Source organism: Falco cherrug, chromosome 11 (assembly GCF_023634085.1).
Source record: "Falco cherrug isolate bFalChe1 chromosome 11, bFalChe1.pri, whole genome shotgun sequence".
NCBI classification, from domain to species: Eukaryota; Metazoa; Chordata; class Aves; order Falconiformes; family Falconidae; genus Falco; species Falco cherrug.
In genome coordinates this window covers 5686160-5697853 of record NC_073707.1, presented here as the reverse complement: position 1 = coordinate 5697853, position 11694 = coordinate 5686160, and the positions used below count along the sequence as shown (strand labels likewise).

At 54.9% G+C, this 11694-nt stretch overlaps 1 protein-coding gene across 5 annotated transcripts in view; it reads left to right on the top strand.

The window, feature by feature from the left end:
- Positions 1-6083: 6083 nt before the first annotated feature.
- IGF2BP2 (insulin like growth factor 2 mRNA binding protein 2) overlaps positions 6084-11694 on the top strand; it is a 33495-nt gene continuing 27884 nt past the window's right edge. For all 5 annotated transcript variants that reach the window (XR_008734359.1, XR_008734358.1, XM_055723185.1 and 2 more), the window contains exons 1-2: positions 6084-6385; positions 6906-6966. Coding sequence is in view for 3 of the 5 variants with exons in the window: in XM_055723185.1 (XP_055579160.1) it covers positions 6196-6385; positions 6906-6966 (251 nt within the window). In the remaining 2 variants the exon portion in view is untranslated. The remainder of the gene's footprint in view (positions 6386-6905; positions 6967-11694) is intronic.

Below are 11694 nucleotides of genomic sequence, written 5' to 3'. Positions count from 1 at the left end.
CTTTCAGAGGTGGGTCGGAGGAAGGACCGGGATGGCACCATGGTATTCCATGGGAACTGTGGGTTTAGATGTAACGTGCCGATTTCTTTCTGAGCACCATCTCATGCTTGTCCCGGTTTGGTTCTCTTGAGCAGAAGGTTTTCGGGCAGTGACTCCCAAGAGCTTGCAGCAGACAATGAGCGATGGGCCTGCCCCTGCAGTTGTCTGTGCGTTAGAGCAGACGTGGCTGTACGAGCTGCTGTGATGGCACTTGGCTCTAAAGAGAAGTGCCACCCAAGCCAGTGCAGGTTGGGATTTAAGTGGTAAACCTGTTTCACCCCCACTTTTTTTATTTTTTTATTTGGTGGGAACTACTGCAGTAGTCCAGTCGGCCCCACAAAAAGCTGGAGGTAGTCCCAGGGCAAGTGCTTGCGTGCCCGCTTCTCAAGGAATAACCAGGTGGCTTGCTGTCCCGTGAAGGCTACATTGTGCTTAAGGTTCTTAATTAAATGCTTCTAAAGACTGTTTCTCATCTTTAAAATCGGTGCTGAATCGCTCCTTTCGGTATTCAGCAGTTCTCTATTGGTTGTAAAATACTTTGGGCCGACACTATGTAGTCTCTGTCATATCATGTAGGAAATCTGTGATCTAATTTTTTATTTTTGTGTTGGAGGAGATGCAGAGTTTCCACATGAGTTTGCAGGGAGAATTTTTTTTTTTTTTGTGTAGAAATAATGTCTACTCCTTTCCAGACTCAAAATTATGCTTTGTACCTATGTAGGGAAGAAAATGCTTCCCCCTTTTGCTCTCAGAAGCAGTTTGACAAATTACATGCAATTGCACAAAGCAGGAGACTAAAGAAATAGGCCCTACCTGCCACAGCTGCCGGCGCGGAAGGCAGCTAACAGCGGCGTGCCAGGCATCCTAGGAAGGTTTTTACAAAAACGTTTTTTAAAATCCCTATTGCGCTTTACTGTCCAGATGGACAGCAGGATTTCAGCAGTAATTATTTTTAACTATCAGCAGTGAGGATCCCATCCAGGGCCGAGCTGGTGCTCCCCTTCATGCATCCCCTGGAGCGTGTAGTGCTGCTTCTGCGCTGAGCATCCCCAGTCCCTGCGCCAGCTCCCTGCTGGGTGTGAGGGTTTCAGGGCCGCGGTTTGCACTGGTTTGCACTGGGGACACGTGCAGGAGCGCTCCCGGGGAAGGTGGGCTCCCGCCTGCTGGAGCTGCGCTTTCTCCTTTGTAGTGCGGGCAGCCTCGTCCTTCTGACCACGTTTTCTTAGTCACAGGCTTAGGCTTCCTTTGAATTGCTCGGCAGGAGTTGACAAACGTAGAGTCAGGAACATGTGTCCTTCGGTAAGCTGCTTTATGTTTTAGTAAAATTAGGATTTCGCAACTCGCGGTCCAGTTCCTGGCAGCTGACTTCATCTGATGGCTTATTGCTGCCAGAAGAGCATCCTCCCACCCCTTCCCTGCACGGCGATGATACCTGGTACTTCTGGTAAGGCCTGGAGCCACGGAGGAGCGCGAGCTTTTCCTCTGCAAAAGGTACAAAAGGGAAGATGGGTGTTTTCAGTGGAGGCAGCGTGCCAGGCTGCCCCCTAAAAACCCATTTTAAAGCTGTTTCTAGGATTTGGGGGAGCGTTGGCTCTGGCAGGGTGGCCTCGCGTGGTGGGGAGAGCCTTTTGTCTGGGGGTTCCTGCCGCTGAATCACTCCCGCTGCCTGTCAGTCCAGAAAGAGCCCCTGGTCAGATGCTCCCCGGCGTGTCATGTTGCCCTCTTACGCGGGAATGACAGATTGCTGTGGTATGTGATGTGCTTTGAAACCGCGTCTGAATCACTGCTGGATGGCCTGATGCTCTGCCAGCATGTAACGAATTCATTGCAGGGGACGGGGGAAGCGCACCCTGAACTTGGGCAGAAATCCTCCCGGCGCTCGGGGAGCATCCTCTGCCACCGCAGCGGCGAAGGCAACATCTGCTGGGGTGGATGCGAAATGCTGCGCCCTTCGCTGACCTGCTTTCCTGTTGAGAGTGGGACAAATAAAAAACTTTTAAAAGCACTTTGCGGGCGGAGGGGGGGGAAGGAAATTGGGCAGTGTTTGTGGTGGTGTGCCGCTGGTCTCTCACCACCGTGTGCAGGTGGAGTTTCCTCTGGGTCGGTTTGTGCCTCTCCCGCCACGAGAGATGCTCCAGTCCCATCACAGTGACCGCTGCAGTGTCTCCCCCCTCCCCGGGGCTAGAGGAGGGTCCCCCGGGGGCTGGTGTATACTTGGGGGAGCCGCTCAGCATGATATTGTTGGGGTAATTGTGGTTTTAGCATATTCAGAAAAACATTACTAAAATTAACTTGTAAGGTTGCTTACAAACATAAGTTAATTTGAAACTGGGCCTTAAGAGTGTCTGGGTCGCGTGTGGCACGGAGCGCTCGGCGCTGTGACTGCTGGCACCCTTTGCACAAGCAGCGCAGCAGCTTTCAGCTCTCCAGCGAGTTTCATAAATTCCTAAAAATCCTATTTTCCCTAGCAACTCCTTAATTTAAAAACACGAGGGTTTCTCTCATGCTCAGCCCCTGTACAAGTATAATTAACAGAGGCCTAGTTATTAATTCAATTACCCAGCCACGACAGATGCCTTGTACTGTGCCACCCCTGAGCTTTAAGGGCTGATAGCCTGAAAGCTCCTGAAATTCTGTTAGTGCTGTCAGATTTTTCACTCGTGTGCTAGCAAACAGATTCCCCCGTGGCTTGAAAAGTACAGAAGCATTTTTCAACCGAATTCTGAATTACTTTCTCCACTACACTGTTGGTGATGGATAATCTTGCCCTACTGAGGTAGGCTGCTGTAGCAACTGACTTCAGCCAATCTTGTGATGCTCTTCCCTCATCGCAGCAGCAGCTGCTCCCTTTTTTTGCTAGGAGGTTTCTAAAAGCCAAAAGACACTTTCCAGAAAGTTCATCAACACTGTGTGAGGTGTTGGTGATGACTGCTGGTGACAGTGGGGGATGGCTCACGGAGCACGTCTCCCTAGGGATTATCCCCAAGTCCGCCTTGCTGCCAGCCCTGCCAAGCACACCACAGCTTCTGGAGCCCATCTACTGATGGAAACGTGATGGCTTCCCAGTATCCCTCACGCTGGCTCCAGGCAGGATCCCTTCTCCCTGCGCTGTCCCTTTCTCTGTCCTGTTCACCAGCACCCTGTGGGGATGGGTGCTCCGGCTGCAGGATCCAAGGAGGGATCCCAGCACAGATGCCCTGACACAGCACCCACCTGACAAGCATCTGTTAACAGGAGCCTGAACAGTCCCTGGCTGCAGGTCCCAGTCAGACCAGTCCGTCGGAAAAAGGGGGGGTGGTGGAAGCTCATTGATCTTAACCTGCCTGCTCCAAGACAGGCATACCAAAGGCTCAGGTTAAAATGGAAGTGCGGGCAAACCAGTTTATCCTGAGCTTGGAGGGCTCTGGGGGACCCCTTGGGCCACCCCCAGCACCAAGGTGGATGTGGTAGTCCCAGTGTTTGTCCTGTCTCCTCCCAACACCTCCAGCCAAGGGACAGCACCACCTCCTTCTCTTCTCATGTCCCATCAACCAAACACTCGGGTTTTTTTCCTAATTTCTCCTCTCTTTTCAAGGCAGCCCTTCACACATACAAGCCTGTTATCTTCTCCAGACTAAACAAACCCTCTTTCAACCTGCCTCTGCTCTCATGTGTTTTTTTGCTCTTTTTATCAGTCTCGCCACCATCTCCCAATCTAGTTCCACATCAGCATCTTTTTAAGAGAGGACTGATCTCACTGCATGTCCCGTCCTGGGAGGGCAGCTTGCCTTTCCTCCTGGGTCCTGCACCACCTTTAGCACCATTTACACTGAGCTTTGGGTGGTTGCTGCCCTGCCAGCTATTTTTCACTAGTGCTCTTAAATCCTCCTCCCCCAAACACATACTTCCCTTGACCATCTCATCTGGACCACGACTGCTCCACTAAAACTCTGGAAAAGAGAGTACCAGCTCCACAGGGTTGGGAAAACTTCTGAAGAAGGTTGTTGAGCACCTTCTGCAAAGCCAAAAATCAGGGGCAAGAGGGATGATATCATGCAGGTAATTGCAGGAGGCTTCCTGTGTGACATCCAGTTCCTGCAGAAGACCTGAGCGAGGAGTCATAAATGAATATTGCAGCCTGTGGGCACTAATTACTCCAGCAGCCTCAGGTTTCTCCAGCTGCTTCCCAGTGGCAACGATGAAACAGCAGCTCCCTGCCCCGTTACTGTTGATAGCTCATCGCTGTGAATGAATTAATGACCTGATCGAGGGTAAGCTTTTTTAAAAAGGACATTATCAATGCATTTTGGCCTAACAGCACCTGAAAAAGGGGCTGAGGATGGAAGAGCCCCCAGACCCACTGGTACATGACAGCCCGGCAGGAGCTGGGCTGAAAGCAAAGACGAAGAAATTGGAGGAGAAAGGATTCTTCTCGCTTTGCATCATCGCAGTCCAACCACATCTATTTTTGCTATACACATGGCATCAAGCACCCGTCACTGCTATTCCTACTCCATCCAGCACCTCCACATGACAGGGGAAGAGTGGCAGCGGGATGCAGCACGCCAGGAGGGAGCGTCGCTTTTAATTGTCCCGCCATGCAGTTTAAAATCTGCGGAATTAAATTACTGTCCATCATCCCCTCCGCAGTAAAGGACGACTGGCCGTAGGGCACAACACTCGGCTCCAAGGACACTTGTGTCCATCCTCCCCTGTCAGCCAGTATTATTTCTGCACCTTATTTTAGTCTCCGGTCACAGCCCGGATGCCCTTCCGTAACGATTTGGCTTTGTATTCTCAGGAAAAGAGAGAAAATCGTCACCTAACCTGCAGCTTCCAGCCCTCGGCAGACAAGGCAGGTTGTGACACTGACTCTTGGTCACTTGAGGACAGCCTTCAGCAGAGCCCCCGCCAGCCATGTGCCCCAGGAGCTCCGGCAGCGTCCACCACCGAGCTGAGAACATGCAAAACTCAGTGCACAGGTGGCAGAGCACAGCTCGCCATTTCGGGAAGCCTTTGGGATGCCGGGTGGGCACACAGCGATGGCTGCTCAGACCTCGGCTGGGGCGGGTTTGTGCACCCGCACTTTCTAAAAAGGTGCATTTCATACAGACTAGTGTTTATTTACTGATTTTTGAACTTTGGTTTCTGAGCAGGACTCTTTCCCTCCCCTGAAGGAACTCCTCAAGTGCTTTTGGGCAAGGACAGAGGGGCTGTGCCAGCAGGACACCTGTGTCGGGCAAGGAGTGGGAGCTGGGGGCGACGGGTTTAAGGGCTGGGGAGCTCGGGGAAGGGGGGGTGACAGGTTTAAGGGCAGGGGAGCTGAGGGGTGTGTGACAAGCTTAAGGGCTGGGAGCTGTGGGTTTAAGGGCAGGGGAGCTGGTGAGGGTGATGGATTTAAGGGCAGGGGAGCTGGGGAGCAATGGGTTTAGGGGCCAGGGAGCTTTGGGGGGTGCTAGGTTTAAAAGGGCTGGGGGGATGATGGGCTTAAGGGCAGGGGGGCGATGGGTTTAGGGGCCGGGGAGCTTTGGGGGGCGATGGCTTTAAAAAGGGCTGGGAGGGTGGTGTGTTTAAGGGCAGAGGAGCTGGGGGGTGACGGGTTTAGGGGCCGGGAAACTGGGAGGGGGTGATGGGTTTAAGGGCAGAGGAGCTGGGGGGTGACGGGTTTAGGGGCCGGGAAACTGGGAGGGGATGATGGGTTTAAGGGCAAGGGAGCTGGGGGTGCGGCAGGTTTAAGGGCAGGGGAGCTGGGGGGGCGGCGGGTTTAAGGGCAAGGGAGCTGGGGGGGCGGCAGGTTTAGGGTCCGGGGAGCTGGGGGGGCGCGGGCTGCAGGCAGGGCCGGACCCTCCCGACCCACCACGAACCGACGTCCCAAGGTAGCGGGGAGCCGCTTCTGCCCGGGCCAGCCGCCCCCGGGGGTCCTGCCCCCCCCCACCCCCCGCGGCGGGGGTCGCGCTGCTCCACCTGCCGCCGAGCTCCGACCGACGGGGCGGCCGCAGGGCCGGGCGGGGGCGGGCTGGGCTCGGCTGGGCTCGGCACGGCTCCGCCCGCTGCCCGCCGCGCTCGCAGGCTCCTGCGGGGCTGGGGCTGGGGCAGGGCGGGTGGCGCAGAGCCGTACCCTCCCGTCCCCGCGTCTCCACCGGGCGCCGAGGGCGGGGAGGAGCCCGGGGGGCTCCCATGAAGCGGCGGAGGATGAACAAGCTCTACATCGGCAACCTCAGCCCCGCCGCCACCGCCGAGGACCTGAAGCAGCTCTTCGGGGAGAGGAAGCTGCCCCTGGCCGGCCAGGTCCTGCTCAAGTCGGGCTACGCCTTCGTGGATTACCCGGACCAAAACTGGGCCATCCGGGCCATCGAGACCCTCTCGGGTGAGCCAGGCGCCGCAGCCCCCCCCGCCCCCCCCCGGGCATCCCCCCGCCTCGCCCCCCCCCCCTCCCCCCCCGCCGGGGCTCCCCCGTGTCGCGGCGCCCCCAGCCCCGGGCATCCCCCCCCCCCCCCCACGCGCTCCTTCCCGCGGCCGCCCCGGCTCTTCCCCAACCCTCGGCGATTTTTCGCTGATTTTTTTCTTCGATTTTATTAAGAGGCGCCCGGGCGCGGACCCCCCCTACCCGCCGCCCCCCCGGCACCCGCTCCCCCTCGGGAACCATTTTACGAGGAGCCCTGCCCCAACTCACCGGGGGCGCGGAGCAAAGGGCGGCCGAAGGGGCGGCAGGGGGCCGGGGGCGGCGGGGCGCGGGCAGGGCAGCGGCGGCCCGGGGGCGGCCCGGCCGGGGGGGGCGGCCCGGGGAGGGGGGGGGGGAGGGCGGCGGGCAGCGGCGGGGGGCTGAGAGGGGGGGAGCAGGGGGGGCCTGCCGCGGGGTGATGCTGAGCGCCCCGCTGTCTCCGCAGGGAAAGTGGAGCTGCACGGCAAAGTGATGGAAGTGGATTATTCCGTGCCCAAAAAGCTCAGGTAACCGCTCGCCATCCCCCCCGCACCCCCCCCCCACCCCCCCGCCGGCCCACGGCGGAGCGGCGAGGGGGGGGGGGGGCGAGGCGGGAGCCCCGCCGGGTTTTACTTTCGCTCTGGGGAGCGGAGGCGGGGGATGGGAAGCGATGGGAAGCGATGGGAAGCGAAGGAGCGGAGCTCCTGGCCCACAGCAGCGCTCCGGCCGCCCCCCCCTCACCCCTGGGTGTCCCGCAGCGCGGCCCCCCCGTACGCGGCGGGCGGGGCGGGCGGGCGCTTCCCGACGGGCCAGCAGCAAACAGCCGCTTGGCTTTTTGGGGGTGAAGAAAAACACCCCCTCCCCCTTCCCCAGCCCTCCGCTTTCTCCGGGGGGGTGGCCTGGGGGTCTCCCCGGGGGGGCGCCCAGCAGCTGGGCCGCCCGCGCTGCAGGAGGAGGTTGTTTTTAATGAGGAATTGAGCAATTAGTTCATTGCAAATGCTCCTCTCTCTCTGGCGGCCGGGGGTCCCCGACACTGAACGCTTGAGGGGCAGAGCCCACCCCCTTGGGGGTCAGGTGTGGGGCTGGGGACACGCTCACCCCGTAGAGCAGGTAACCCCGCACCCCATCACCGCGCTCCCTCGTCGCAACACAGTATTTTTGGTTTTTCACCCCCCCAGTATGTGTTGGGATAAAAGGTCTGTGCGCTGGGAAAAAGCCCGGGACCCCCCGGAGGGTCCTGCGGGATGGTTGGCTCGGTGTGGAGATCGGTGTCAGGACATTAATTTTGGAGTGACGGCGGGGGGGACACGCTGTTGTGTAATTGAGGCTCAGTGGGGAACGGCTCGTGCCCGGCATCACGTGTGCCGGAGTGGGGTTTCTTCCTAGGCAGGGATCACACGCTCTTACCTTCAAAAATCTTGGAAAACAAGCAAAAAAAACCCCCCAACCAACAACAACCCACCCCCCCCCCCCTCCAAACGCCAGCTGTAGTATTTGTAGGGTGAAGCTCTGCAGCAGCCTCAAGCTGCTCTGTCAAGGACTCTGGAAGAGTGATGGAGCCAGAAATTGGGAGTTTGGAAAGGCAGCATGGACCCGGGGCTCGACCTTTGGGATGTAAGCAAGGAATTCCCCTTTACCTAAATTCTCCGTCGGGCTGGGGTGCTGCTACTTTTTTTTTCTTCTGTGTTTTGAAAGAAAAAAGGACATGTAAACAGCCCAGAAATAAATGCCGATTTATTTTGCATCAGGCTGTTTTCAGCTGGCTCCAAGTTTTCTATGCCAGCTCGGCTCCCAAGTTTCCTCAGGTTATTGAGATCTAATTTAAAGCTGATATCTTCTTATCACAGCTAAAAAAATATATTCTGCTTTATACTAATATATCCAGCTACAGGGACCGTGCCTTTGCCTCGGTAGATTATAGATTTTATTTTTATAATGTGATTTTTGGCAGGGAACAGAGCCTCACGTGGTCATGTTGTAGTTGTTGTCGTGTCGTGTGTGTGTGTCCGTGTCCTGTCCCCTGTCCCCCCCCCCCCCCCCACCCAAGGGCTTCAAATTTGTAGAAAATCCGATTTTTGTAGTTGTGGTTGAGCCCTAGAGACGCGCTGGGAATTCGGGGGGGGACTCTGATGGTAAAATCCGCTGGTTATTTAAGTGAGTTTGTGTTTTAATTTGGCTTGGGGAACCCGAGCCCATCTTGGCTCTCGTCCCCCAGCGTTTCTGCGTCACGGCGCTGGGGACCGGGAGGTGCCGATGCCGCCGCTTCCCCGCGTCCACCTGGAGCCCTGTATTTTTATAACCCGATCTCACGGAGCTCTGATTTTACCGCTGTGTTTAGACGCCCAGAAATACGGTTCGATAAGAAATGGGCTGGAAAACCCATTTTCTGACACCTCGCTGCCGTAGGTCGGGGAAGGGATTCCTCGAGGTGCGCCGGGAGCTGCTGGCAGGGGGTTGTTTCTGTTTCTCCGAAGGCAGGAATTAAACGTGACATCGCTGGGAAGGAGCGTGGATCCTGCCCGCTCTGCCGAGCCGCCTCTCATGAGTTAAAAATCAGCCATTCTGCTGCCAGCCAAATGGTTTCGGCTCCTATAGGAAGGATCCAACAGTATCTCGATTGTTTTGTTGGGTTTTTTTTTTTTGTTGTTCCCCTTGTATATGCTGTAATATGCCTTGGAGAATTAAAGAAAAAAATTCCCCTCTTCCCGCCCCCCCCCCCCCCCGCCCCCACCATTTTAGAATTGAAGATTAAATTTTGAATTGATTTTTAGACCCAGCAGGAGCAGGGAATGCTTTTATTTGCTTAAAGCAGGGCGATGCAATCACGCGTCAGGAGTATTCTGTATCTGGAGCGTGGCGGTGAGGGAGGCGGCATCATCTTTCCCCTTAAACATGGGTGGTACAGCTCTGAAATCTTTGAAAATCCTGTTCATGGGAAAGAAAGAGATGAAAAAAACAAAATAATCAGGGTTGGTTGTGAAATACAGAAAATAAAACACAGCCACCCCAATGCTGACTTTTATACAAGCATTGGATACAAATGTGGAGTTTAATAAGGAGCGAAGCCCTGTTTGGTGTCCCCAAACCGGTGACATTTTTGGGTTCCCAATTGCGAAGGTGCCTTTTAAATTCTGCTTCCGCTGTAATTTTCAGCGATTAGAAATAAAAGCACAAGGGACATCCATCTTAACCGCGTGGAGGGGGAGGCTGGACATCACTGTAATATTAAAAAAAACATATATATTTTTTTTTTTTTGCTGATCTAGTAAATGGCGAAACTTAGGGGGTTTTGCTGCGGGCAGAGGTTGCCAGGGGGGTGGTGATGGAACTGCCTGCCCAGGCAGCTTTGCTGGGGGTGATTTTGTGAGACGTGCAGGATTTTCTCCTGTTTCAAAAGGAATTAGCCTTAAATAATTTTTCCTCTCTTGAGCATCAATTCAATTCTTGTTTCTGTGTATTTTGGCTTTATTTAGTTGTTTATTTACTTGTTTTCCCCACCCCCTTGTTTTTAAACCTAAAATGCTGATAACATTAAGGCTCAGAATAAATGTACAAGCCCTTTTGTGTCCCCATGGGCAGCCCATCTTTTCTTTCCTTATTATTAATTGCTTGTCGTCAATGAGATGCTTAATTAGGGGAGAGGAAATCCTCGTGCAAACCATTTGCTCTGCCAGGAGAAGCCACCAGCATCTATTTGTGTGTGCATCTATAAATATACGTGGGGAGCAGAAAACATACTCCCGTGGCTGTCTAGTTTTAATGTGTCTAATTTAAAAAAAAAAATTAATTAGAGAAACCTAAAGGGCAAGAAGAGATTTTTCTCGGGCCGCAGCGTGGGGAGGGTTTGCTTCGCTTTGCCAAGGGAATTAAACTTGCTGGGGATTTTCTTGTGTGTGGTGAGTGCTGGGTTACGCCAGGCTGGAGGGGGATGCAGAGTGCTGAAAGTGGGGCTGCTCGCCGTCCTGCTCCGGGTCTTAACTATAGCTGTTTAATGTATTTCAGGGTCTTTCATATTTATATAAAGTAATAATGGGTGGTTTAGTTTTTAAAGCATTTAGTATCTTTTATGTAAAAATAAAGATACTAAATATATATAAAGATACTACATATAAGATACTATATGTGCTTTTAAAGGTATTTTAATATGTAGGTAGTAAAAGTATATATGTATAAAAGATACTTTTCAATGTATGTTTATATATATTAAAACAATACTTATATATATTTTATTTTTTTTATATATATATAGTGTGTATACACACACAAAAATGATATTGCCAGGGCGATGCTGGTGGCATCAGGCGTGGGGAACCCCCCTCGTGGTGTCTGCTGGGTGGGTGGCAGGGTTCCGTGGGTGCTGTTCCCTGTGGAGCTGGCCGGGAGAAGGCCCTGGGGGGGCTGCCCCTTTCCTAGGCTGACCCTGGTGCTTGTCGCGGCTGGGTGTGATGCCATTGCTGGTTTTATTCTGTCTGTTCAGGTGTGGGTCAGCTGGGCGCTGGTGGCAGCTGACTTGCTTTATTTTTCTTTAGCTGCCTTTTTGCTTGGTTCTTCGCTGCCCGCCAGGAGCTGGGGATGGGAGCGGGGTGCTGGCATCAGGGATGCGGGGATGGGAGCCGGGTGCTGGCATCAGGAATGCGGGGATGGGAGCCGGGTGCTGGCATCAGGGATGCGGGGACGGGAGCAGGATGGCATCAGGGATGCGGGGACGGGAGCAGGACGGCATCAGGGATGGGAGCGGGTTGCCATCAGGGATGGGGGCAGGATGTCACTGGGGTTGCAGGGATGGGAGCGGGGTGCTATCAGGGATGCAGGACAGTGCGTGGGTACAGATGATGCAAGAGGCTGACCGAGGCCATGCTGCAGCCTGCTGGGGCACTTCTTGGTACCGCCGTCAAGCCTGCCTGGGTGTGAAGGCACTAGGGAGAGGCCAGAGCCGAAAGGAAGATGATACGTGAATGTCATGAGTTACCTATTTTTATCAATGTATAGTTCCTCCAGTTGTGTGAACTTGCCTTTTTGCCCCGTTGGGTATCACATTGATGCCCTGCTTAGCCCAGCTCGCTGGCACTCCCCAGGGAGAGGTGGGTGCTGGGTCTGGGGGGGTGGCTTCGGGTGGCAGGGGCTGGGAGCCTGGTGTGGTTGAGCCCCCCTTGCAGCAGCGCTGTGTGTGCCCCCCTGCCCGGCACAGCGGGGCTGGCAGCCCTGCTCCCACACAGGGCTTGGTGTTCCCCTTCATCCCGATACTGAATGGGGGT